General features: G+C 44.3%; 1 protein-coding gene across 3 annotated transcripts in view; it reads left to right on the top strand.

Annotated features, from left to right (window-relative positions):
• The window catches only part of PLCH2 (phospholipase C eta 2), a 321,195-nt gene that overhangs the window by 261,437 nt on the left and 34,329 nt on the right, over nt 1–25,429 (top strand). For 2 of the 3 annotated variants that reach the window (XM_065575187.1, XM_008167192.4), the window contains exons 10-14: nt 76–247; nt 5,804–5,911; nt 9,798–9,956; nt 23,409–23,501; nt 24,863–24,963. In XM_065575187.1, coding sequence (XP_065431259.1) covers nt 76–247; nt 5,804–5,911; nt 9,798–9,956; nt 23,409–23,501; nt 24,863–24,963 — 633 coding nt within the window. The remainder of the gene's footprint in view (nt 1–75; nt 248–5,803; nt 5,912–9,797; nt 9,957–23,408; nt 23,502–24,862; nt 24,964–25,429) is intronic. The other variant, XM_065575186.1, reaches the window with a different exon arrangement.

Raw genomic sequence — 25,429 nt, 5'->3', positions numbered from 1 at the left:
CAAATGGTTCTTTCTCCATCAGCTCTGTAAAAAGCTGACTCTGCAGATGATATTTCCTGGTTGTTTCTTTTCCAGGTATCCTGTTGTTTTATCCATTGAGAACCACTGCAGCGTTCTCCAGCAGAAGAAGATGGCTCAGTATCTTATCGAAATCCTAGGGGACAAGCTGGACCTGTCTGCAGTGCGCAATGAGGATTCCACCAAACTCCCTTCCCCAGAAAGTCTTAAAGGAAAGATATTAGTGAAGGTAAAAGACCTGCTTGTATTTGCTCTCTAGCCCTCTTATTTGATGGTTTTAAGCTCTTTTTGGGCTATGAACCCCTTGCAGCTTCACTTGAATCAGCTCATTAGAGGTCCTCTCAAGTCACAGAACTTGGATCCAGATTTCAAATCGCTCAAAATTCCACCTGGGATTTTGGTTCCTCTCTCTAGAACGAGCAGCCATTATTCACACTGAGGTCTGGTTTTGGATTCTGAGCCACACTCTTGGGTTTGGATTGTGGGAGAAGCTCAGCACCTAGCACTGGGAAGGGCTGAAAATGGGCACAGATGTCCCAAGAGGTTGTGATATTAGACTCACCGTCAGACGATGGCTGTGTCCATAACTGGAACTGATTTACTACGAGATGACTGCGGAGAGACTCAAAGCTGCCATTTCTTATGGCTGTGCCTAGGGAAGCTCCATAGGCACTGTCTTTGGAGTGCACTTTGAAAATAGCTCTCAGCTGCGGTTGAACCGACAGCATTTTTGCAAACAGGCTGTGTGGGAAGGACCTGCCAACTGTACAAAGGGTGTGGAAAAATATCCATCACACCATCTCAAGTGGGGCTGAAGAGCAATCTGTTTGTTTTTTTTAAACTGTAGATCTGGCTTAAGAGAACTTCCCCTGACATAGCACCGACAGCCAGGCATTGCTTAAAAATTTGTTGAATTATTTTTTTTAGTTTTGAAAACTGAAATTTCAACCAAAAAATGTCAGCAGAAAATTCCAATTTGGAAAAGTTCAACCAGCTCTACTCCTAATACATGATACAGCTTTTCTCACATCTAAGGCTTGTAAAAACCCAGGTGTTGACCCAGATGAAACACAGCTAGTGGGGACGGTAGGAACAAGGACTTGAATGTGCTTGTCATGCCATCCCTTTGCACCCTCCCCATCACCTTATATCAGTGAGCAATTGAGTGTCTGTTGTTCTGTCCTTGCACCCCCTGCTGCCTTTGCTATGGTAGGGTGGCGATCAGAGCATCGTTCACTCAACTCAACTAGGAGGTTCTGTTTTTAACCCAAATGAAGGTAAATATGTCTGACTGGCTCTCACTGTGGGCTTGATGCTTTCTGTATTCATTTTACATTTGCACAAAACATCGCGGTTTCTCACTTAGATATTAAGTTGCTCTTCTGTGAATTGGAAGATGTCACCTGTATGTGCGTGTTTGTGTTTTATACGAGCTAACATTTATCGGGCCGTTAGTTTGTGATGTTGACTCTGGTGCCTCTGGGTATCTTTTGTTGCGGGGGAAATAAATAAGAGATGACAGGGTTATAGGATTTAGAATCCTGGTTCACTGCACCTGCACATGCTGTAAATTATTTTAACAAATTGTTTGTAAGTGTATTTTCTTGCACCAAGACTCTGGCTGATGTCTTTTCTGCTTCCTTGAGGGCGGAGCACGTAAGTGCTTTTAATGCTAATGATCCATTGAGAGGGATGTGTTCCTAACTGGCATGAACGGCCCTCAGGCTGACGTAATATAAGAGCTGTTCTCTAATCTTTCCAGTCCAGAACCTGTTAAATATAAAGAAGTGTAGCTGTTTCAGGGGAGCCTGTGTTATCTATTGGCTCAGTAATGCACACACTGACGTGAAACTTTCAGTGAGGTGTTTTCCATGTAAACAGTTTTCCTTACCTCCAAAGCTGTTCTGGCTCATTTTGGAAATGTCTTAAACTTTTAGGTCTATTGTATGTGCTTTCTTACAGTCCAGATGAAAGGGAACGGTGCTAATTTGGCAGGTCTCGTGGCTTCATTGGAACACCAGGGTCAAAGTTCTGTCCTTTGCTCACGGTAGCTTAAGGAGTACCTGGGTGCCCCTCAGAGGAACTTGTGTGTGAGAGAAGGGGTGTGTTTTCTCTTGCTGAAGAGGGCTCTGAGTGCTTTAGCCCTCCCCCATGAAAACAGATCTGATCTGTTAAGGATGGCCTATGTGTGAGGGGTGGGATGCAGAAGAGGGGGAATCTGTGAAGGGGGTGATTGTGACCACCTCTGACGCCACTTCTGAAACAGAATCTAAGGTGGTAAATCGTACAGTGTAAAACTGATAGTTGCCCCTTGTGACTTACTGCCCACAGCTGTTGCCTTGCACAAATGTGTTGTATGGAGGCAATTTCAGACCGAAGGCTTCATTGAAGGGAAGGTTTGTGGTCTAAGCAATGTTAGAGCCAGAGAAGAGCTCTGGGGTCAGCTCCTGGTTCTCTCTCTCACCCACTGAGGCACCTAGGCCAACCACTCCCCAAACTAGGACTCCTTCGCCGCTCGTGCATGGATATAGCGCTTACCTATGCAGCTGGATGAAGATGTGCAAAGCAGCATCCATTGCCTGGTTGAAAGGAGTGTTTGTATTTGGTCCCTAGTTCTTTTCAAAGCCAGGGCTGTTCCATCTGACTCTTCCTTAAGGCACTAGAAATAGTCGCTGCTTAAAGTCGGTTTTACCTGTCTAGATACATAACTCATTGACTGCAGCTAAATTCAACATCTCTGTGGAATCCTTCCAGCATCAATCAAGAGCTAATGTCATGTGTGATGTAGCCTGTAAAATTTGCCTTGGGAGGCAGGGCCAGTCTTGAATCAACTGTATATTTTTTTCACCTCTGTGCTTGGCTAACTTGTCTCTTCATTCCCGATTGGGTTCCTGTTATCTACGTGTTGTGCACGTAACAGGGCAGAGGCACAGTAGGATGCTAGCCATGACTGGCAGTCGATTCCAGTTGTGCATCCAAACAGCCATTCTGCACCTTTTATTGGAAAAACGAAATGTATAAAAACAAAGTCTCCTGAAGTCCATGTATGTTCTTAGATTTACGAGGTGGTAAGTCAAACATAGCAATGTAAGGGTTGAAATAAAAATGATTTTTCTTTACCCTACTCTGAACGTTTGATGGTAGGTTTCCAGTGTAGCTCATGAGGGAGGTTCATTTTACATGGTGCTGCGTGCAGGCCCCAAACACTAAAAACAAAATCACTTTTGTTTGTGGAGGTTTAAATATTAATGCAGTCATGCAGCCTTCCTCACTCCATTCTGCGAGCCTTTCTCCTTCTCTCCAGTCCAGAATAATAATGGGTTTTTAGCACCTCTTTTATCCTGGGAATCCAAATAACTTTACAGCTGTTTGTTAGTTAACTAAAACCTCTCTGTGCCCTGTGCTATACTTGCGTTGCCTGCCATATTCTTGAACCGGTTCCATGGTTCAAAGATGGGGGTTTTCTTTGTTTCTTTTAACCTGCGTAGGTCTGGGTTTCATTTCTGGTGCACAGGACACTGGCATCTCCCTAACAGATGCAATAGGTCTCAAGATTATTGGAGTCCATTAGACACTTAGCACAAGTTCTTCAAATCTTGTCATCTCCTAAGCACCTGCTAACAAGAAATAACTTTCAGCTGCTTTTAATTTATTAGAGGCTAATCTATCCAAAGGGCCACTGGAAATGTCAAGGATGTTTTTAGAGATGGAATGAAACCAGAACAAATGGGATTAAGGGTATGTTACGGCGGCATAATTGTGCTGCTGTAGCGCCATAGTGTAGACGCATCCTACACCAATGGAAGGGGTTTTTCCATTGATGTAGGAAGTCCACCTCTCTGAGAGGCAGTAGCTAGGTCAACAGAAGAATTCTTTCATCAATCTAGCCACGTCTACACAAGGGGTTAGGTCAACCTAACTGCAGATCTCAGGGCATGATATTTTTTCATAGCTCTGAGCAACATAGGTAGGTCAATCTAATTTTTAAGTGTAGACCAGGCCTAATATAACACAGAATAAAGCAGAGAGAGACACTGGTGAGTGCAAATATTGTGGTGAGTGCCCTGGGACTGAGATGAGCTAGGCTCCAATCAGCTACTCTCTGAGTTGGGATGGCCACCTGGCTTAGATCAATTAAGAGACCACTCAAAACTTGTGCCAGTCTTTGAGGTTTGAAAAAAACATGGGGCAACCTGTTTCCATGGTTCTATTTCTCTATCCCCTGTATTCTTCACCTCCTTCTCACTTCAAGTTTCATACCCAAGTGGAAATGCCCTAAAAAGATTTCCTTGTGGCATTTCTGACCTACCCCATACCAAAGAAGTGCAAGGACTCTCATGAGACAAATGCAGGGGTGGACTGTCGTAGAGTGGCATGATGGTCTCAAACCAAGCCTTCACCTCAAACTGATCCAGAAATGAATGCTGCTTGCCCTGCTCTGATTCAGCAAGGCTATAAATACCTGTCTTCAGGAATAATCGCACTTCAGCTGATATTACTTACCTGTTAAATGTCCACAGTTTCAATATGAATTACTTTACCTATGCTGCTATTCTGGTAGAGTCAGAAATGCTGGGGCCCTGGGCTGGCACACTCTGTGTTTCTGGTGGTGTGAATATTTTCTTACGAGGTCAAAGAGTTTCTGCTGGGGCTGTACTGATTAATTGGTTTAATTGTACATGCTGAGTTTGCTTTTTGTGCTGGCAAATATCAGTGACTGCCCTTTCGGATGAAATTAAATCTCTTTCCTGTGTGGACTGAATGGACAGGGCAGCTGGAGACTCAGCTGTTTAAATAATATCACCAGCTCCTGTTTTTCCTTTTGCTGCAATTTCAGCTACTGCAAATGGTGATCGCATCCGTCGAGGAGATTTAAGCCCCCATTAAATCCTGCCCTTCAGCAGCAGTGATGGCTCTTAGTCCAGAAGGCTCTGAAAGGTTCCAGGATTCTACCCGTTCTTGGAAAAAGCTCCAAGTCACTTTCAGACTTTCAAACATCTGTCCAGGTCACTGCCTGAAGCTGTAATTCAGGCTCATTCCCCTCTGCCACCCTTTGCTCTGTGAGTTGGGGCACACATAGAAGAATACTATGAAATCTGGAGTCCTCACTCTGGCTTGAGGTGGTTCATTGCAGCTACTATGAGGGACAGTAGCAGCTAGGTTTGGAGGAAAGAGAGGGAGATGGGCAGCAATGGAAGGGAAGGTATCTCCTTTGGGCGGGCAGGATAGATGGGCAGTACCCTTTTTCTAGGTGTATATGTAATGTGAGAAGGAAGCTAGGCTTTTCCAAGCCATGTCCACTCACCAATGAAGGATTCTGTCCCCTTTTTGGTCTGAGATTCCACGGCCAGACCTTGAGAACTGCTCACCGTGCATGAGCTCCCATTGAGAACCTCTGGAGTGGTTGGACACTGAACTCTTCTGAAAATCTGGCCCCTAGCAGCAGCTCTCCTCGTAACCATTTCCTTCCTGACTAGGTTTCTTGCATTAGTTCAGTCCACCTTGGGATTACCCAAGGCAAGAATTATAGCAAAAGGACCAAGGAGGTGAAATGCTTTCTTCCCTACAATATGGACTAAAGGAGAGTCCTTTCTTGTTCTTGAGTGGGTCACTTGACAACCTTAAGTAAACTTAATTGAACCCATGATATATGGACTCCACAGACCCCAGAAAACCTGTCTGGACTCCCAGCCCTTCTCATGTCTCCAGTTACACATTATCATTTTCCTTTCATTGTACCAAGAGATGCATGTTGACCTGCCTGTCTAATCCTTTTGTTTTCCAGGGCAAGAAACTTCCAGCCACCATTAGTGATGATGCAGAGGAAGGGGAAGTGTCTGATGAGGACAGTGCTGATGAGATTGATGATGACTGCAAACTAATGAATGGAGATGTAAGTAAAATGGATACATGAGTACAAATGTATATTGACCTGTTCCACTGCGGTGGGATGAATGCTGAGTTCATATGGGGTCTGGAATGTGAAAGTAGGTTCAGGCAGATAGGGTTCTCAAACTTTGTGAGACCTTTTTTTAAAGTGTGTGTGTGTGTGTGTGTGTGTGAGAGAGAGAGAGAGAGAGAGAGAGAGCTGACCTGAGGGTGACAAATCTGTTTCATGGCAACTTTTCAAGGCTTCAAAATATGGTCGATCTGCATTGGAATTTGGGAGGAAAACTAAACTTTCAAACATTTTTCACAAAAATGGAATTGTCTAAATGTCTGTCTTAGTATCAAAACCTGAGGTTTTCAGTTCAGGCGGAGTACCTCAGTGAGTGGGTGGGTGGCCTCATTGTGAGGGCACTGGCCTGGCCTGGCATGTGGGAAACTCCGGTTCACGTCCCTCCTATGTCTGACTGAAAACAGAGTTGTTCATCCCAGATGACTCTGACTCAGGCAGAGCAGGAACTTGAAGTTGGCTCGTCCATGCTATAGAGTTAAGAGTCTCACTCTTTGTCAAAAACATTGTGACACAGTCTGCAGCCAAACAAAATGGTTTGGCTTTGACAAAACTGCACATTTTGGGGAAATTTTATTTTGTCAAAAACGTTCTGACCAGCTCTAGTATCAAATGTTCCAGATAGGGACAGACCTGGTTTATTTTTCTTTCTTCCCTGCAGAGGTGCTGAACACTTACAGCTCCAGTCACCTTCATATGGAGTTGGGGGCGCTCAGTTGTTCTGCAGATCAGGCCCACGAGGGTGGGGTCTCCGTGTGTATGTGAGAGAGAGAGAGACGTACAATGCATGTCTATGATCTGATTTTCAGAAATGCTGCACAACTTAATCTCCCATTGAAGTCTTTTGAGAGCTGCAAATGTGAGAACCTCTGAAAAATCAATCCATAAATATACATTACGTGTATTGGGGTGTATATATTAAATGTAACAAAGATACCCTATGGAGGGGGTGGGAGAGAGCCATACCTATGTATGTGTCTGTCTGTCTATCTATCTATCTATCTGTCTATCTATCTATCTATCTATCTATCTATCTATCTATCTATCTATCTATCTATCTATCTATATAAAAATTCATTGTAACTCTTAAACTTGACACTCCATGTGTCAGAGAATAGACTGCAAAAAAGAACTGCAGCTGCTTAATCAATGGTAAATGACAGTGGGTAACAGCAGTCCAGTTGCTTTTGTTTCTAACACGTGTGTGTGTGTGTGTGTGTGTGTGTGATAACAATGTCACCTTGCAGGTTGTTTGGTACCTTGGTGGGTTGAATGGTGGAGTATTCTTCCAAAAAATTGAGCCCCCTTTCAATGCTTCCCATCCCATCTCAAACTGGCCTTCTCTGGAGAATAATTTCCCCAGCTTCAATGGTCCTTATATTGAGCACTTTTTGACATGCTGAATGCTGTGCTTAGTTGGCTTTAACTGTACAAAAGTGTTAAAAGGAAAATAAGCTGTTCGTTTCTGCTTACTTCAGCCTGAAAACACCTTATTCATTCGTCCCTTTTTAGAAGTAAAATTCTTCTGACACTTAATCTTCTGGCGTGCAGTGAGGATGGCATTGCAGCTTATGGAAACTTAATATAAAAGGGACAGCAGAAACCTTTAATAACATTAAACAAAATTGCCTTGGACGTGTGTCACATTTGCGGCCCTTTATTTTTGTCCTTTAGACTATTTCCTTCTCTCCTATTATGAGTGCAATTGTTTTGTTTTAGGACTAGAAGAGAAACTTCTCCTTAGAGCTGTGCTAGCATGGAAGAGGGGGAGGACCTTGAAATCCATCTTAAGGAGGAGAATTGGTTTTGTTTGGTTATATTTCTACTGTAGCACATTTTAATTTTTTCCCCTTAATCTTGAGATCTGCAATGTTTTGACACTTTGCTCCTATGGTTTTTGTCTCTCTCTCTGCCTGGCATTACATCCATTCAAAGTGGAAGGTACTGTACACTTAGGGTGGTGGTAGAGGTTAGCCTGCCGGGCTTTACATTGTGGGATCAGTCCTGTTACCAAGGAATGAACATGTGGAGCAGGGAAGAAAAAAATTGTTGGAGAGTATTGAGGTGAAAAGCAAACCAAATTGTACTACAAGTCCCACATTCACATGAACTAGACAATCTGATCCCCCTGCCTTTATGGTTGTGTATACGGAGCAGCTAGAGATACACACGTCTGCAGATTTCAACCCAAACTGAACTGAACCTTTTTACTGCCATAGGCCAGGTTCATGTAGCTTGTTGTTCTTCTCCCTCATATCTTCCACCTGCCTTTGTCTTCGTTCCCTGGACTTTGTCCCGTATCAGAAAGCAACAAGGGAGCCGGTTCCACATCCCTGCTGGAACCAGGAAGTGTTTCAAGAGCCTGTTCTCACAGGCTTTCCAGCCTCCTTTATTAGACAGTTCAAGTAAACACTCCCGTTTCTGGATGCTTGGGCAAAAGCAAACTTTTGTGACTCTCCCATTGGTAGCTTTTCTTAAGCCCTCTTTGACACAGCTCTCACGTGAGCGTCTGTCTAAAAGAAGGAAGTTTTCCTTCTTCAAACAGGCAGAGAAAGCTGGAAGCTAGTAAGAGAGACATTCTTCTTTATAAAGAGACTTTCCCTGCTACATCTTAGAGCTGGGCACATTACTTTCCATAAAGCCCCTGTAGGCACTGCTTTGCTTACATCTTTGTCTTCATTAACTAACAATTTGTTTTACTCTGACTTGTGCCAGCATCTGGGATTCCAGATTTTCTAGACCCAGCTCACGTTAGAGTGAGGCTTTGGAAAGCATGGGAAACGGCAGCTTGTTTCCTGATGGAATTAATCAGGACATTCTAAGGCCCGTTAAGCAAACGCAATCTGTGAGGGTGGTGGGTTGTTGTTTGTTTGTTTGTTGTTTTTTAAACCTTCCAAAGATCTGAAGTTGAGAGTTGCTCCATGTAAACTGCATGGCTAGAAAAGAGAACCGTGTTTCCATCTCTGTTCCCCCACACCGCTCCTCACCTCAGTCGTTCAACAGCCTGAATGGAAAAAGGGAGCAGGAACATGCAATAAATGCTGCCTTTTAACTGTGGAAGGCCTGATTCTCCAGCTGCTCCCATTCCAACTGAATCCTGCAGGCACTGTGGCTGCAGACACAAGCTCTTCCATAGCAAATAGTTGATGGTTTTGAGCTCTTTATATTCCCTCAGACTTGATGAGCAATAGAAATGCCATGTTTTATTCAGCCTTTGTGGGTGTGCAAAACTGGAACCGCCTTGAGAATGGCAAAGCGCAGTCACTGTTGTGAAATAGATCAGACTTTTTGGAAATGAATACTACAGAATGGAGCCTGCACTAGTCAGGTCTCCAAGGAATCACCTCAATACCAACTGTTCCCAGGTAGCACATCAATGGCTTGGTAACAAAGCCCATGCCACATGAACAGCCTTGCTGACAAGCGATTTTGGTTCCATTCAACCAGAAGTTGTTTTTATTTATTTATTTATTTATTTATTTTGCAAAATGTTTAACTTTCATTCCATTGTGGCTTCAGGTTAGGGCTTCACATGCCTACATATCTGCTGTGAAGCCCAACACTGGGCACTCTTATAATTGCAGATAACTGACAATGTTACTGTATTTCATAGTGAACAAACTAAGAGGCGGCTGGACTATTAGCATGGGGAGTAGTAGTTAATAATAGTCCATTAGAGTGAAGCCTCAGTCCATTTCTTTTGCCTCATTTTCTTCTTATTTTTCCCCCTTAATGTACTGTTTTAGTTTGTGTTGCCTCTTGTTGGAGAAATGAAGATTTCACACCACTGTGCCCTCATTTAATGACCGTATTTCATTGATAGGCTTCCACCAATCGGAAGCGAGTAGAAAATATAGCAAAGAAGAAACTTGACTCGCTGATAAAGGAATCCAAAATCCGTGACTGTGAAGATCCAAACAATTTTACAGTCGCCACTCTGCCACCATCTGGGAAACTCAGCCAAAAGTCGGACATCAAGAAGGTGAAAATCTTTTGTCTTTTTCAACCCATAACAGAGTTGACTTTTCATTTTTCTCTCTCTTCCCCTGATGTACATTAGTATAATAAATATTAAGAATAATAAAGATCTACATTTCCAGAGCTGCATGCTTAATGGTAGGCTTCTAAACACACAGACTCCCGAATTGAACTGACTTGGCTTACGGGTGCTGAGCACCTGCAACTCTCATGACACCCATGGGATTGGAGCATGCACAACCCCTTTATTAAATTAGGTCTCTTCTATTTGGGTGCTTGGATGTGGATTTAGAAGCCTAACTTCAGGCCCTCAGCTCTGCCCTCTTTCCCTTTTTTGGCTTAATCAGTGTGTCTTGTTCTTTCCTTTTAAAAACCAATAGTCTTTTAGCCTGAAGAAGGTGTGTTACTGTAATAACAGTATGACTTTTGATTTGAGTGCATTCCTGTGAGTTGATCTCAACTTGTAAATCATGAAACTTTTTTTTTAAAGTATAGATTACTGTGATTGATATTTTTCCTTATTAAAAATGCTGGCTGCATGGGAGCCCTGACTGCCCATTTGAATATTAATTTTGCAGAATTATAGTTCTGTGGTGCTTTCTGCAGCAGACAAGACCACAAAAAGGCTAATAATATCCCAGCTGTTGACGCCAAGTCCCACTGGACTCCCTTGTTTCTTCGCTGAGTGTGCGCTGCAGTGGCCACTGTGTGCATGGGAGATCTCCTTGCTGGCAATGTAACAAATGTGTGCCTCGTGTTGAATACGCTGTGTTGAACTTCACCATATGCAATAGCTAAATATAGACTGAGTCGCTCTTTGTGTATGCAAAGACATCTCATCATGGGAATTTAAAGAATCAGCAGCTAAAACGTGCTGTTTGAAATCCATGGCAAAACTCCAGTTCTAGTTTGACTTCAGTGAGGGGGAATAATAAACCATATTAATTAACAATGATTGAACCCCCACCATCCCAAAAACTGTGGCAAATAAGGCCAAACCTCTGCCCCCTTTTAAAAAAAAATCAGCTGCTGGTCTCAAAGATCTTGGGATCAGAAATTGGAAAGAAACCATATTGGGAACCTCAAGCATTCAAAAATCAGGTGTTGGCCCTTCTCCCCCACCCCAAGTTATGCATTTTTTAATACTTTTGAGTTTCTTTTTATTTGCCTTCTGGTTTTGAGCCTTTATGATTCACATTATCCAGCTTCTCTCTGCAATCATGAGATCTAAAAACTTACCTTTTATTAATGAAGGTGTAGATTCTCGTCTAATCACATGACTCCAGGAGCTGGGCCTTTACAGACAGACTTGCAATAACATGTCAGGAGTTGGCAACACCTAGGAGTTCTAGAGAACCAGCTTTCTTGGGAGACTTCTATTAATTATTGTTCTGGTGTCCTTAATCATACAATTAAGTTGCATGGAAATCACTGTGATTTACTCCTCTGATTGACCCTAACTTAATTAACTCTAGGGGTGCTTGTGAAATTGGGAGAAGTAAAAACTTCAGTGAATCTCTTTTCCGATTGGCTCCAGTTAATGTCATGGAAGTAGCCAGGCTCTTAGGAGTGAGTCATTAGGAAAGCCTATGATACTTCCATCCTGCATGTCCTTCCATATGCCCATGAAGGACCTATCTGCAGTAGGTTGAGCGTTTGTTATAATTGGCAGATGATATTCCCAAAACAGCCTCTCTGTCTGTCTCTCTGTACCCCACAGCCCCTTGGTCTCTTGCATGCAAGCTTCCAGTACATAGGAGGTGATTGGGAAGTAAGTAGGTGGAAGAGTGGGAAATTACAGGCCTGGGAGGGCATTGGAGGTCTGTCAAAACTGAAGCTCTGCAATCTATCTTCAACTGCATCATGTTGCAAAGTAGACAGGTCAGAGCCTGTCCTGTCCGGCTCTAAGCTATACCCCCAACTGAGCGAGTGAGCTCAGGTAAGCCCGGTTTGTGTGTGTGTGTGTGTGGACAGTAGTGGGATTGGGCTAAAACCGAGGTGAGAGCCTGGGGTTAAGCGTGCACTGCAGCCAGTACACACCTGGCTGAACTGCCAAATGCAGGGCGAGTGGAGGTGGCTGGTTCTATTAGTGTGAGTTGTATTAGTAGCCGAATACAAGAGATCTGCCAGGCTGTATTTTTAGAGTAACAGCATGCTTTTGTTTGTAAATAGGGACACCCACATGTTGCTTAGTCTTACAGAGCAGCTGAAGCTGCCCAGAGAGCTCTGAAAACCCTTCTATTTAAGGCAGCTTGGTGCTTGTGTCATACTCTGGTATTTCAGTTCCTGGGTGGTTGCTTTCTGCTTTGACGCATGGGGACATCCTGTTGCAAAGAGCTCCTTTTGTTCCTTAGCAGGCTCTGTCTGTTGACTGCTATAATGATAATCCTTTGCCTTCCCTAGTGCTTTCCATCCCGAGATCTCAAAGCCCTTTGCAACCATTAACGAATAAATCTTCACAGCCCACACGTTACGCTGGTAAATCCCATCTGCAGTTTGCAGATGGGGAAACGAGGCACAATGCTGATTTGTTCATAGGAAAGTCTGGGGCAGAGTCTGAAGCAGAAAGCCAGATCTCCTGGCTCCTGTGCTTCAATCACTTAGCAGAGAAGGCTGATCTGCATGTGTCTGCACCGTTGGCTGATGCGGAGAAGGCTGCAGTTTCAAACAGAAGAACTGTGACGCGTTTGGAGCAAGAGGGAGCTGGGTTACGTGGGATTACTAGGCAGTAATGACCCTGTTTTCATGTCGGCGTCATAAGGAATAAAAATTGAGGGAAGTTAAATCCCAGGGGGTGATATTTCGATCCTGCTTTCCTATGCTTTGCTTTTCTATCATGGAAACAGGATCTCTGCTTCTTGAAGACTTCCTCGACCCAGCTGCTGGGGAGTTCGGTCCAACGTGGACCCCACCGGGAAGCGGGGTTCTGCATCAGAGCCTGCAGTGGGAGTCAGTCCTATCAGGCGGTTGCTGTGGCAATGACTGCAGCGAAAGTGTCCTATGTCCCAAGTGGAAGAATCTCTAGTCTCGTCCTATTTCACGCCTGCTCCCATCACAGAATTGCCATGGAGCGGGCAGTCCCTGTTTGAGACTGAAATAGCAGGGATCTGGTTGCTCACAATCACTGGGGCAGGAAGAGCCGCAAATCAGCTGCATTGGAGCATGGGACTGGAAAAGCTGAGGGAATGCAGGTTGGGGTCCTAGAGATGCGTAGGGGAAGCATGCGCAGTGCCTGTCCCTTCTGCACTTCACTCAGTACATCCATAGCTGCCGTTCAGGAATGTAAACGGTGGGGCGACTTGCATAAGGAAAGCACTCGGAGGCTTTATGATCAGTCTTCCCGTCTCTGCCTGAAACCCGGTTCTGTTTCATGTGGTGCCAAGCGCATTGTCACGTGAGTTGTTACGAGCCCCGCCTGTTCAATAATCGTGTCATTGGGCAGAGAGGGTTGTCTGGTTTTGCAAGGGGCATGGAGTACATTTCATCAGACACAGCACCAGTCTGAGGGGGGTTTAGTTTGTAAGTCCATGTTTTATTATTTGGGAGGCTTTCTATGATGATGGAGTCAGGCGCATAATCACGGTTAATCCTGAATGATGGTGGGGAATCAGCTTTGCCGCGTGGTGCTAATTTAGCTTGGAGCGTAAATGGCACTATTTGGCTTTCCCCTTAATCATAATAAATATTTGTCGGTCCACATCCACCATCCCCGTTTAGCATGCGGCATCGGATGCTTCGAGTGCAATGAGGCATGCAAAGCCTCTCATTTCCCTGTAATAAACCATTAATATCACTTTTCGGCACACGCACAGCCCTTGCCACTGCACCAGGTAGGAAGCAGGGAATATGTTTCCCTCTGGGCAGAGGAGGGAAGGGGAGAGAGCTATAGAGTTAATTTCATTCAAAAACCCCATTGTTGTTGGAAACTTGTGTTGAGGGCTAGGAGGTGGCAAACTGCTCACAGCCATTTCTGGGAGGGGCTGGGAGAAAGAGGCCGACCAGGTTGAGTTTTGTTGAAGGGTTGGTATCTGTAAATGGCAGTGCGCATGGCAAGTCCAATCCAGCTTTATAAAAAGGATATAAATAAAATGTTGCCAGGTTGTCTCATTAAAGAAGAGAGATGAGGAAAGAGCACTGGGTGGGAGCTAACAGCCTGGCCCAGAGCTGGTGAATAATGGAGAAAAATGATTTGCACCAGTAAATGCCGTGCTCCTCTCAGGCTTTGTCTTATGGAAAATAGATGGGGGTGCTGTGTGTGCGCTTTTGGAAGTTGTGCCTGTAGTTTTTATGGATGAGGCTGTTGTGAGCAATCTCTGCCACTTTGCTGGATGGCTGGAGATTTGCTTGTAAAAGGGGGGGGGGAAATGGTCTCACATTTTGTGTGCTGGGCAGAGCTGTGTTTGTGCTGCTAATGCAGCGGGGAGACATAATGCTTCTAAAGCAACAGTTTTCACCCCTTTTTTCATTTGCGGACCCCTAAAATTATTGAATGCAGGTGCAGCCCCCTTTAGAAATCTTAGGGCTTGTCTATACTTACCGCGCTGGTTCGGCGGCAGGCAATCGAACTTCTGGGTTCGATTTATCGCGTCTAGTCTGGACGCGATAAATCGAACTCAGAAGTGCTCCCCGTCGACTCCAGTAATCCTGCTCGGCGCGAGGAGTACGCGGAGTCGACGGGGGAGCCTGCCTGCCGGGTCTGGACGGCGGTAAGTTCGAACTAAGGTACGTCGACTTCAGCTACGTTATTCACGTAGCTGAAGTTGCGTACCTTAGTTCGATTTGGGGGTTTAGTGTAGACCAAGCCTTAGACATAGTCTGTGGCCCCGAGGATGGAAACCACTGTTCTAGAGGGATAGAACAGAGCTGGCCAGATTAGAAAAACTAAGTGTTAGCCCTTTGCCTTGTTGGGAGGAAGGACGATGTCATGGTTAAAGCACTGGAGTGGGACTCAGCAGATCTGGGTTTAGTTCCCACTGTGTCTATGGACTCCGTGTGACCTTCAGCAAAGTGACTCATGCTAGGATTTTCCAAGGTGCTTAAAGGAGCTGGGTGTCCAGCTCCTTAAAAAATCCCAGCCTTAATTTAAAAACAAAAGGCCCTGCCTCAGTTTCCGTCTGTGGAATGGAGATGCGAACAATTCCTTTCTCCCCCTCTTTGTCTTGTCTATTGAGATTGCAAGCTGTTTGAAGCAGAGACTCTCTTGCTATGTGTTTGTACAGCTCCTACACAATGTGGTCCTGGTCTTGACTGGAACCTGCAGGTGGTATTATAATAGAAACAAGAATAAACATACCCTCTTTCTTCATTCCCATCACCACCAAAACCACTGTGCAGCTCCTGGCTCTCTTTGGATGGGGATTTGGAGGTGAAGAAGGCAGGGAGAGAGGATGGAGTCAATTAATCTTTTGCGTAAGGATGCCCCGCTGTCCATCTTCAAACAAGTCAATGTCGTTTGAGCTGCATCCCATACCAGTTACTACACCAAATGATACCAAGCAGTGTAGTAGAATAGCATTCAAATGGGGGCTCTTCTCCTAAAGAATCCTACTGGAAAGAGCTATTTATGGAAGGCACGATGGACAAATTAATTCATTGCTTTTTGCCCCACTTCAGTCCTATGTATAAAGAGGGGAAGGGGAATTGCCTCTTCTTTGAAGGGCAGCTGAAGGGCCTTGTTCCAGTAAATAATTCAGCCTTGGGATGAGGCGCAGCGCTAGGAACAGTGCAGAAGGGCTCAGCCTGCAGAGATACAGCGGCAGTCATTTAAACATTCAGGCGCTTAGAGGCCTCGGTACTGATGTGCACAAATGGGATCATGCATTACATAATGCTAAATAACAATAGCTCGTAAGCTAGGAGCCGCATTCCAGCAGGAGGAAACTTGCAGTGTAAATATTTTGAGTCTGTAGCTTTGCAGGAGGCAGTGCTGCGATGTTCTGCTGCTGCAGCTTCACATCAAATCAGTGCAAACCTCTTCTTCCCCTTTCTTGGCAGCAGAAAATAAAGCTGTTCAGATGTGGAGTAATGGCTTTCTGTACCCCTGGGATGGAACATTTAATCCTCTCTCTATCTCCAGTTTTCACTGGATTAGGGGTTGAATATGATTTTACATATTCAATGCATCCCTGTGTCAGGAAAGCTCTGTTCTTGGCAGTGGAGTAAGTAAAGGGAGAGCTGTGCTCCAGGTTTAGAACTGGGGTCTGAATCTTGGTTGTCCGAGGGCATCAGTAGGCTCCCTAGGCTGGCTGTGACTCATGGGAGACAGGACCTACAATGCAGACATGGGACGTAGGGAAGTGGTTAGAAATTCTGACGGAACATTTTCCATCTGAGAACGCCTCTTCATCAGAAAGTTTGATTTCAGTGAAGTTGTGACCGACCCCAGGCAGGATTTCAGTGGAGCCTTGTCCAGTTTCCTGCCCGCTCGCTTGCCTGGCTTCTCAGCAGCCCACCTGGTGGGATGCCAGGGAGCTGGAAGCCCTGCTCCCAGGATCACAGCTCCTTAGCAGCCCGCACTCTCAGGGCTTCCAGGGTGTGGGGCAGCGTGCCACACAGACTACCTTGGCTCCAGGGTTCCAATCCCGTTCATGGAGAATGTCTAAAGTTTGGGGGTTTGTCCTGAATCAGAACAAAGCCAAATTTCAAAATATCAAAATCCTCCATGAAACAGAATAATTTCTTTGCCCAGCTCTGACGGGACGCTTTGGAGAGAGAAGTAAAAGGCTGACGGTATGAAGTGGTGACGAAGGGAGATGATCCATCACCTTGTCCATTGATATAATTAATCTATTGTGGCAGCAACTGAACATCAGGTGGAAATTGGTGTTGAATTGACTGTGTCAACTTGAGGCCACTAGCACTGATGAAGCTACAGGATAATCCATCACTGCTAAAGCTGAGCCACTTCTCTTGCTGCAGGAAGTGATTGTTCCTGCCCTGAGACTTTCCAATCTAAATAGACAAGACAGAGAAAGGCAGGATTATTATCCCCATTTACAGATGGGGAAACCGAGGCACAGAGGGATCAGGTGACTTTTTCCTAAGGTCACACAGTGAGTTTGTGACAGATCTAGGAAATGAGCTCAGCTTCGTGAGCTGCAATCAAGACCATCCTTCCTCTCTGGGATCCTTTTGAGAGTAGGGAGCGAGTTTGAGACTCCCCTCCTCCACCTTTGAAACCTCTCCCTTCCAGATTTCATTTTCATCCTGGGGCCCTTGTCTTGGAGGAAGAAATTTCTAACTGTCCTAAATCTAATTCATGAATGAGGGGAAGGAAATAATTTCTTTCCTCCCACATCTCTGTCCAAGTGTGAGCATGTGAAATGACTTGTTTCATCTGATCTAGGAAACATTGCCATTTTGGTCTAGAAACCCTCGAGGACATGAATAGCAGGTTCCTTACACCCTACTGATGATGTGGCTTGATCATGCTGACCTTATGGTAAATGGCTTACATGCCTTTTAGTTAACATTTTTCACCCCTGTTCATCAGAGGCACTAGGATCTGTATCTAATGCTCGTTTTGCTCCTTTGTTTTAAGGCCACTGAGGTATTCCTGTGCCTCTCTGTATTTCGCTTCCATAAACTTCTCTACTGAGAGATCATGTCTGGCAATTTGGATGCTACAGGCTGGAATCAGCTCTGGGCTGGTCTGTAAGACCCAGGCACACCCTGGTGATCTACCCCACTGGAAATAAATAGAGGAAGAACTTGCACAGAATCTGGTAGGAATTGCCAAAATGCAAAAATTATCCAGCTAGGGATGAGCAAGGCCGTGCAGATTAACCCAAGTCAGCCCCTCACCTGAAACATGTGCGTCAGTGACCTGTCCTTGTCACCGCTTCTCCTCCTTGCTCTAGGCTGCCCTTTCTACTGCCATTTGGAAATGGAAGTGCTGAAACACTGAGAGAGGCAGGAAAAGGCAAAAATACTTGTAATAGGCTGTTCTGGTGAATTGTCTGTTATGATCAAGGTACACAGTTGGACTCGTTTTAAAGAGGCGAGTTTGTGTTTCCAAAATCAGAAGAATATTGTGTGTGGGGATGGTTAAGCTGTTAAACCCTGGAGCCTCCAGAGTCTGTTGTGGCTGGGAATTCCACAGGCTAGCTCATAGCACTGGACACGGGTATTTCCTCTCCCATCAGTTTGAACCTTGCTGCGTCTGCCTGTTGTTGTGTCATGTGGGAGGGTAAATAGAAGCACCGTCGCTACCTTTTCTGCAGTTCGTTCTCATGTAGAACTCTCTCTCATGTCCGCAGGGGCCCAAGCACTGGGATAAACATCCAAATGTTCTAGGAGACTTCAATCAGAGACGCGCGTGAGCTCGGAACCTGCGGGGTTTGCCTGTCACCCTGCAGTTCTTGATAAACCGTTGTGAGGGGACTCCTGAGCCTTCAGGGCTGTCCACCCCACTCTGTCCTGACTGGTCCTTCTTGTCAAAGCCAAGAGAAGTACTCCTTTGAGATTGCGACGGTTCGAGGGGCACACAGAACTGCCAACTCAGGCTTGAAAGTCTTGCCCTGACATTATGTTATTGGGGGATTTGAAAACGTTTGACAGACCCTATTTGTAACTCTAATGCTTCCTGACTGAGCAATGAGAGCAAGCGCTCTGGGGGGCCTGGCTCCCTGCCACCCACCTTTTGGCGTGGGGCTGGGCTTTCAGATCCTGTGTTCTGTGGGCTCCGTGCAATTTCCAAGACCTCTTCCCCGGCATGGAAAAATTCTCCTGATCCTGGAAAGGTCACGATTTGCAGGAGCAGAGAGCCTAGATGATGCTCTTACAGAGACTCTGAATACTTGTGGCTAGAGCTGGTGAACCTTTTTTGCAAAAATGCAGATAGGGTGCCACTGGAACACTCAGTAAATTCATGCCGATTCTGCCAAATCGTTTTTGGTCATAAAATCCTGAGAAAAATAGTCTAAAATAATCAAAATGTTTCATTTCAACATTTTCTAAACAAAATGTTTCAATTTTTTGGTTCAAAACAAGTTTTTATGTCAACATTTCTCCTATTTTTGATTTTTTTTAAATAAAATTATCTAAAAATGGTTGAAATCCAGATGAAACATTTTGGTTTTGTCAAAACGTTCTTTGACCCAAAATGATTTTTTTATTATTATTATTTTGCTGAAAATGTTGAAAAATGTTCATTTTGGTTCAACCCTAAATTAATTTTTGTTAATTGTTTTTGGAATTGCCAGTGAACCAAAGACTATGATCCAGTTCTATTTGTGGTGGCCCCCAAGCACCCCCCGCTGAGCAGAGATAATTAACTTTAGCGTGGGCTCTAGAATTTTCAGTTGCTTTTGATTCTAGAATTGACTCCCGGTTCTTGGCTAGGTCAGATCACTATTGATTTGTCAGCTGTCTGCAGTTGTATAACATGGTTAAACAGCCTGTCTCCGTGTGTTCAGTGCACACGAGCATTTATTTTAACAACATCTACACCTGCTCTGACAGATTGTCAGGAATCAACTATTTATAAATAATGCAGTTTTGTAATATGCTTTTGTAAGTTATTAAAGAGATCTTAATAAATATTTTAGAACTAGAAATAGCCATTTTTAATATTAAAGAAGAAAACCATTTAAGTAATTCAAACCCCAAATTTGCCGATATATGTAGGATAGATGTTCTCTCTGTTCTAAAAATGCAGTAGCTGTGTATGGAAGAGATGTGATGTCTTGGCTTTTTAGAGACAGGGCCGGCTCCAGGCACCAGTGAAGAAAGCAGGTGCTTGGGGCGGCCAATGGGAAGGGGCGGCACATCCGGGTCTTCAGCGGTAATTCGGCGGCGGATCCCTGAGTCCCTCTCGGAGCGAAGGACCTACTGCCGAATTGCCGCCGAAGAATGAAGCGGCGCGGTAGAGCTGCCGCCGAAGTGCCACCAATCGCGGCTTTATCTTTTTCTCCCGCCCCCCTCCCCCCCGCTTTGCCGCGTGGGGCGGCAAAAAAGCTGGAGCCGGCCCTGTTTAGAGAGGAGAGAGATTCTTGAAAGTTAATGTGGGTCAGACCTAAGAGAGGCTATCCCAGTAATTAAGTATCAGGGGGTAGCCGTGTTAGTCTGTAGCCACAAAAACAACAAGGAATCTGGTGGCACCTTAAAGACTAACAGATTTATTTGGGCATAAACTTTCGTGGGTATTAATTTGGGCTTGAATAGGGACTGGGAGTGGCTGGCTCACTACAAAAGCAACTTTCCCTCTCCTGGAATTGACACCTCCTCATCAATAATTGGGAGTGGACTACATCCACCCTGATTGATTTGGCCCTGTCAACACTGGTTCTCCACTTGTGAGGTAACTCCCTTCTCTTCATGTGTCAGTATAATAATGCCTGAATCTGTAATTTTCACACCATGCATCTGAAGAAGTGGGTTTTTTACCCACGAAAGCTTATGCCCAAATAAATCTGTTAGTCTTTAAGGTGCCACCAGACTCCTGGTTATCCCAGTAATTGGATACCTTCTTTCTTTGTTTGCAGGGTTGATCCCAGGATATTAAAGATCAAGGTGGGTGAGGTAATATCTTTCATTGGAGCAACTTCTGTTGGTGAAAGAGACAAGTTTTCAAGCTACACAAGTGGTGTTAATGGGCCACTTCACTGGGAATGGGCCCTTGAAATATGTATTAACTACTTATGCTAAATAATCTATTCTATCTTGACACTCTGAGTACCTCTCCCAGCCCTGAAGAAGAGCGCTGTATGGATCAAAAGCTTGTCTCTCTCACCAACAGAAGTTGGTCCAGTAAAAGATATTACCTCACCCACCTAGACCTTCTTTCTTTGACATTTATTTTTTAAAAGTATGGTCTCGTCCCCCCACACCTCATCCCTCACACTATCAATGGCCGTTCAGTAAGTGGCATAGCTTTCTGTGTGTAGGACCAGTGCCCTCTAGAGGCACGAAGCTTTCTTGGCCTGGAAAACTCTATTGTGTGCTGCATTAAGAGTGAGGATAGTTTAAGCCTCCCTTAGGGAACTGTCCTGTAGAGTTTAATAGAAAATAGCCGTTCTATGGGAGGTTGTGGAACTTTCTAAAGAATTCTCTCCGTGCTATAGAACGCTCCAAGCTTACATTTGAAATTTGATATTCATTTTTATAGTTCTAGATCAACCCTATTGGCTTCATCACTACTCAATTCTGTAGGATTTTTCCATACAACTTGGAGCATTTTAGATTTCTTCAGTTGGTTTGCAGGGCACCCCGGGTCTCTTTAGGTTATTCAGCGAAGTTTATCCTCGCTCTTTTTTGGAAAGCTGTTTGGTTGGCATTGTGTTGGATGTGAAAGCACTTTGCTGACCATAGCTGATGGGTCTAATGCCCAATGTAAGCTTTAGGTTTTAACTGGTAAATACCAGTTTTTTACTAGTGAAATAAAGATGCATCCAAACCAGCAAATGTTGGTTAAATCAAAAGACACCTGAGAATAGTTCCTGTCACCATCTTTCTCCTTGTGCTCATCGTGACCCACTACTTGGTTTACTGCCATGATCATTGCTGCACTAGAGGGACCCCTGAACAGTGGGACTATATGTATCAGGAGCAGCAAAATATGTACTGGAAGTAACAGAATGAAGCGAAGACCAGGCTGTGGTGTGGGGCTCCCAACCTTTACTTAATATAGTGGAGTCCTGTCAAATTTCAGTCATTTGACGTAACATGTAAGGATCAATATGAATGTCCCTAAGGCATATCCTCCCTATTTCAGCCTCAGTGTATTAATGTCCCCTATCTTCATTGGCCAAAGATATGCCAGCAACCCTGCTTATACTATTTAACTGTACTTTTACTTACCTGTGCTGTTTGGTTTCTTTTTGTCTGCACCCAGAGACAGGACAGAGTCTGCTCTCGGGTGCTTATAAATCCAGAGGTACTCCACTGGAGTTGTTGACTCTTACAACACTCCAAGGTTTGCTTCTGACTGAGAATATTAAGAAAATAGAAAGGAAAAGCATGTTTCCCTCTGCTGTAATGTTTTGTCATGGGTCTTTGTTGGTACTTTGCCTTGTTTATGTAAAAGCTATTTATAAAGAAAAATGTCTCTCCTGTTGATGTCCATTTAGAGGTCTCTTTCTGCTTTTTAAGGGTGAGATATTTTTATTAGCAATTTTTATAGTGAATGCTTGATACAGGAGGATAATCTTTCATTGCACATGAATAATGCAGTGTGGCAGTCTTTGGAAATGCAAATTGGAACTATGGAGGAAAAGGTGTTTAGCAATCTACTTTGTTGGATTTTATTAGCTTTCTGGATAAATTGTTTATTAATGACTTCAGCTTCCATAGCTGAATGCACACAGTTAATGATGATGCCAGGTGAGCAGCATTGTCAGAGACACAGAGCTTTTTTTCTGGCTCCAGCACAGAGCAACCGGAGCGTGAAATATACACAGGTGACTTTTTTTCTTTCGAGCAAACAGAATTTGTTTTCCATTATAAAGTGCATTTAAAAGTGTGGGCTTTTTTGTGTAAGAAAAAAGTGTCTATTCTGTTATTTCACATTTTTAATTTTATAATAACAGTGATTTATAAAAATGTACTCAGCCCACTGACTAAGCTGGATGAACTTGAAGCACTGCCACTTTAGAGTTTATAATTAGCCACAAAGGGCTTAGGGAAGGTTGTTACATGCAAATTAGAAATGTTCGAGACAGGTTACTTAGCAAGCATCTTGGAACTAAAGCTAAGCTAGGCTTAGAAACAGAACTCTGCTTCCCAAGTCTTGCTAGGGCTTGAGTTGGTGCATACTTTTAAACCTAGCTGTTTTTGTAATGTATCATGAAGTGTAGTCCAGGTCAGGGCTTGGCAAGTCCCTGTAGGGACTGCAGTAGGCAGAACAGGCTGTGTTGAGCCAATCAGGGAGACAGGGAACCCCAGGTTCTTGTCTACATCCAGTGGCCTCAGTGAAGAACCTCCCTTTAGCGTCGTAAGAAGATTCTTTTCTCTTCCTTACTGTGAGGGATCCTATCATTACACATCCTAGCAAAAATACAGCCACTCAGACAATGAGCAGAATTGTTTGACCTGATCCTATTAATCCTAAAGAGTAGACTGCTCAGCTATTGTGAGACAAGTAAATCCCATCGGTGTCTGCCTTGCAAAACAATCAAATATTGGTGCATGACACATAGTTTGTCACCCAATTTTTGCCACGATGGACAAGGTAATGAAGTTACCAGAGGCTGGTGCATGGGTACTTTATGTGATTCTTGTGAAAGTGCCCATGGACTGTGACTACGCTAGCAGAAAAGAGCAGTTAATAAGATCATGCTGCTGACTTCAAAGGTCTTGCATTGAACTGGTAGGGGAGATGTTGGTATAAATCGGAGTTATGTTGAGGTTTTAGGATGGAATTTTCAAACTTCTGGATGTATTTCAGTGTGGTTCTCTGCAGCACTGCTGTCCTGTCTGCTGTCCTTTCATAGTCTCTCTTGCTCTCTTCTTGCTATAGAACAAACTTGAGGATGAAGTGGAATCTGGGGAAGACTCAAGCACCAACAAACGGTACAGCCGATCGCTGATGGGCAGCTTTTCCAAACGCAAGGTTAGTCTCTCAACAGATAACTTCCACTGGGTAGCAGAAGAAGCACTAAGCTCCCAGATACGTATGTATCTGTGTGTGGGGGTGTGTGTGTGTGTGTGGAGTGGGGGGCAGTTGGAGAGAGAGAAGGAAGATATAATACACACAAAAACAACAAGGAGTCTGGTGGCACCTTAACAACTAACAGATTTATTTGGGCATAAGCTTCTTCATCTGAAGAAGTGAGGTTTTTACCTACAAAAGCTTATGCCCAAATAAATCTGTTCGTCTTTAAGGTGCCACCAGACTCCTTGTTGTTTTTGTAGATACAGACTAACACGGCTACCCCCTGATATATAATACACACAGTCTGACAGAGTCCCACTCCAATGGCCAAGCAGGCAGGATGACCAGTTGCCTTTATTCTTAACAACTTTCTTAAGTTCACGTCAAATGCTGACAATCTCAAGCTATCAGATCCAACCTGCAAAGCACTAAAGTTAATTTAAACTCTTGTAGCGCAGTTTATTGCAAAGTGCCTTAGAGTAACAATGGAACAAGAGAATCCTTTTCTCACACTCTCTCTGATCATAGTAATCATAGTAGCACCAATAATAATTCCCCTTTAGACAGCACCTTTCATGCTAGCATCTCTAGTCCCATTATGAAAGGCTCTAACCCCGGGCTGTCTCGTCCACGTGTGCACAGATCAATTCTGGTGTAGTGCAGTCTCTTGGAGTAAAAGGTTACCATTTCCCAGTCCCTGGAGGAAACATGCTCCTTGAAAGAATGAAGCAGAATTGCATGGGGCAGCCTGGTCAGTTGCTCAAATGCTGGTCTGATGGGTGTGGCTTTGAAAGCTAGCTGGCCCAGATCAACTCCTGTGCCAGAATTTTCAAAGATGACTAAAACTCTGTGTGCCCAACTTGAGGGGCCTGTTCTTCCCAAAATGCGTGCTCAAAATCTGGGTCTCTTTTAAAGTCCCTCAAGTTGGGCACCCATAAATCTCTAGTCACTTTTGAAAATCTGGGTCCAGAATTATTTGCCCCCATATGCAATCGCACCACCAACATGGCTCGCTTGCATGTGAATGGCTAACCTCAGACTAGCAGATTCATCCTCTGACAAAGGCTTCCCCCTTTTATCACCCTTTTCCTTTTCTAGCACCCACTTTGAATTTTGCAGACATCTGTTTGGTTGCTCCCCTGCACACAACTTTTCAGAACAAATCCCAGGAGGTTTGCTCCGCTCTGCTCGTAGCACTCAGGCACACATGACTAAATCTGTATTTATTTTTCACACACCCCACCCTTTAAATGTTTACATAAGCCTCTGCTGAACAATCATGCCTGTTTTTGTACCATGGCTTTGTTTCCTATATGCAGAAAAAAGGAAGCAAACTGAAAAAGGCATCCAGCCTGGAAGAAGGTGAAGATGACCTAGACTGTCAAGGAAACTTAGCCAGGGGTGCGGTGCATTATAGCAGGTTGGTAACAAGGAATCCTGGCACACAGAGGTGTGTATACAAGTGTAGCAAGTTTGGGTGCTAGAACTGTATGATGGGAAGCCCATGTAAAGATAGATCCAAAATGTTTGTGGCTCCATCCTCAGGTTAGTCTCCTGACATGGCTCTTCCTAATTTGTCAGTGGGTGACTGAGCCAGACCTGTTGTTCAGACCTGGCTTGAGGTTTCACTACTTCGCCCAGCTCTAGTGTGAAGATGTCTTTTAAGCTGGTGTAGCATTTTAGCCATGGTAGCCTTCCTGTAGCACAGGGGGTTCGTGGTGAGCGCACGAAGCCCGAGGCTGTTTAATTTGTTAAATGGCATTGCACCAAAGAGTCAAAGTGCTGCTTTGATTTTGATTTTGAAAATCATGCCTTCAAAACACCTGAAGCCAAAGATATTTTTTTTTTATGAGATTATCTGACGGGTTCCAGACACTGGAAGCAAG

This window comes from Chrysemys picta, chromosome 21, assembly GCF_011386835.1.
Source record: "Chrysemys picta bellii isolate R12L10 chromosome 21, ASM1138683v2, whole genome shotgun sequence".
NCBI classification, from domain to species: domain Eukaryota; kingdom Metazoa; phylum Chordata; order Testudines; family Emydidae; genus Chrysemys; species Chrysemys picta.
Note: the sequence above shows the minus strand (reverse complement) of the source record. Positions and strands in the feature narration are given on the sequence as shown.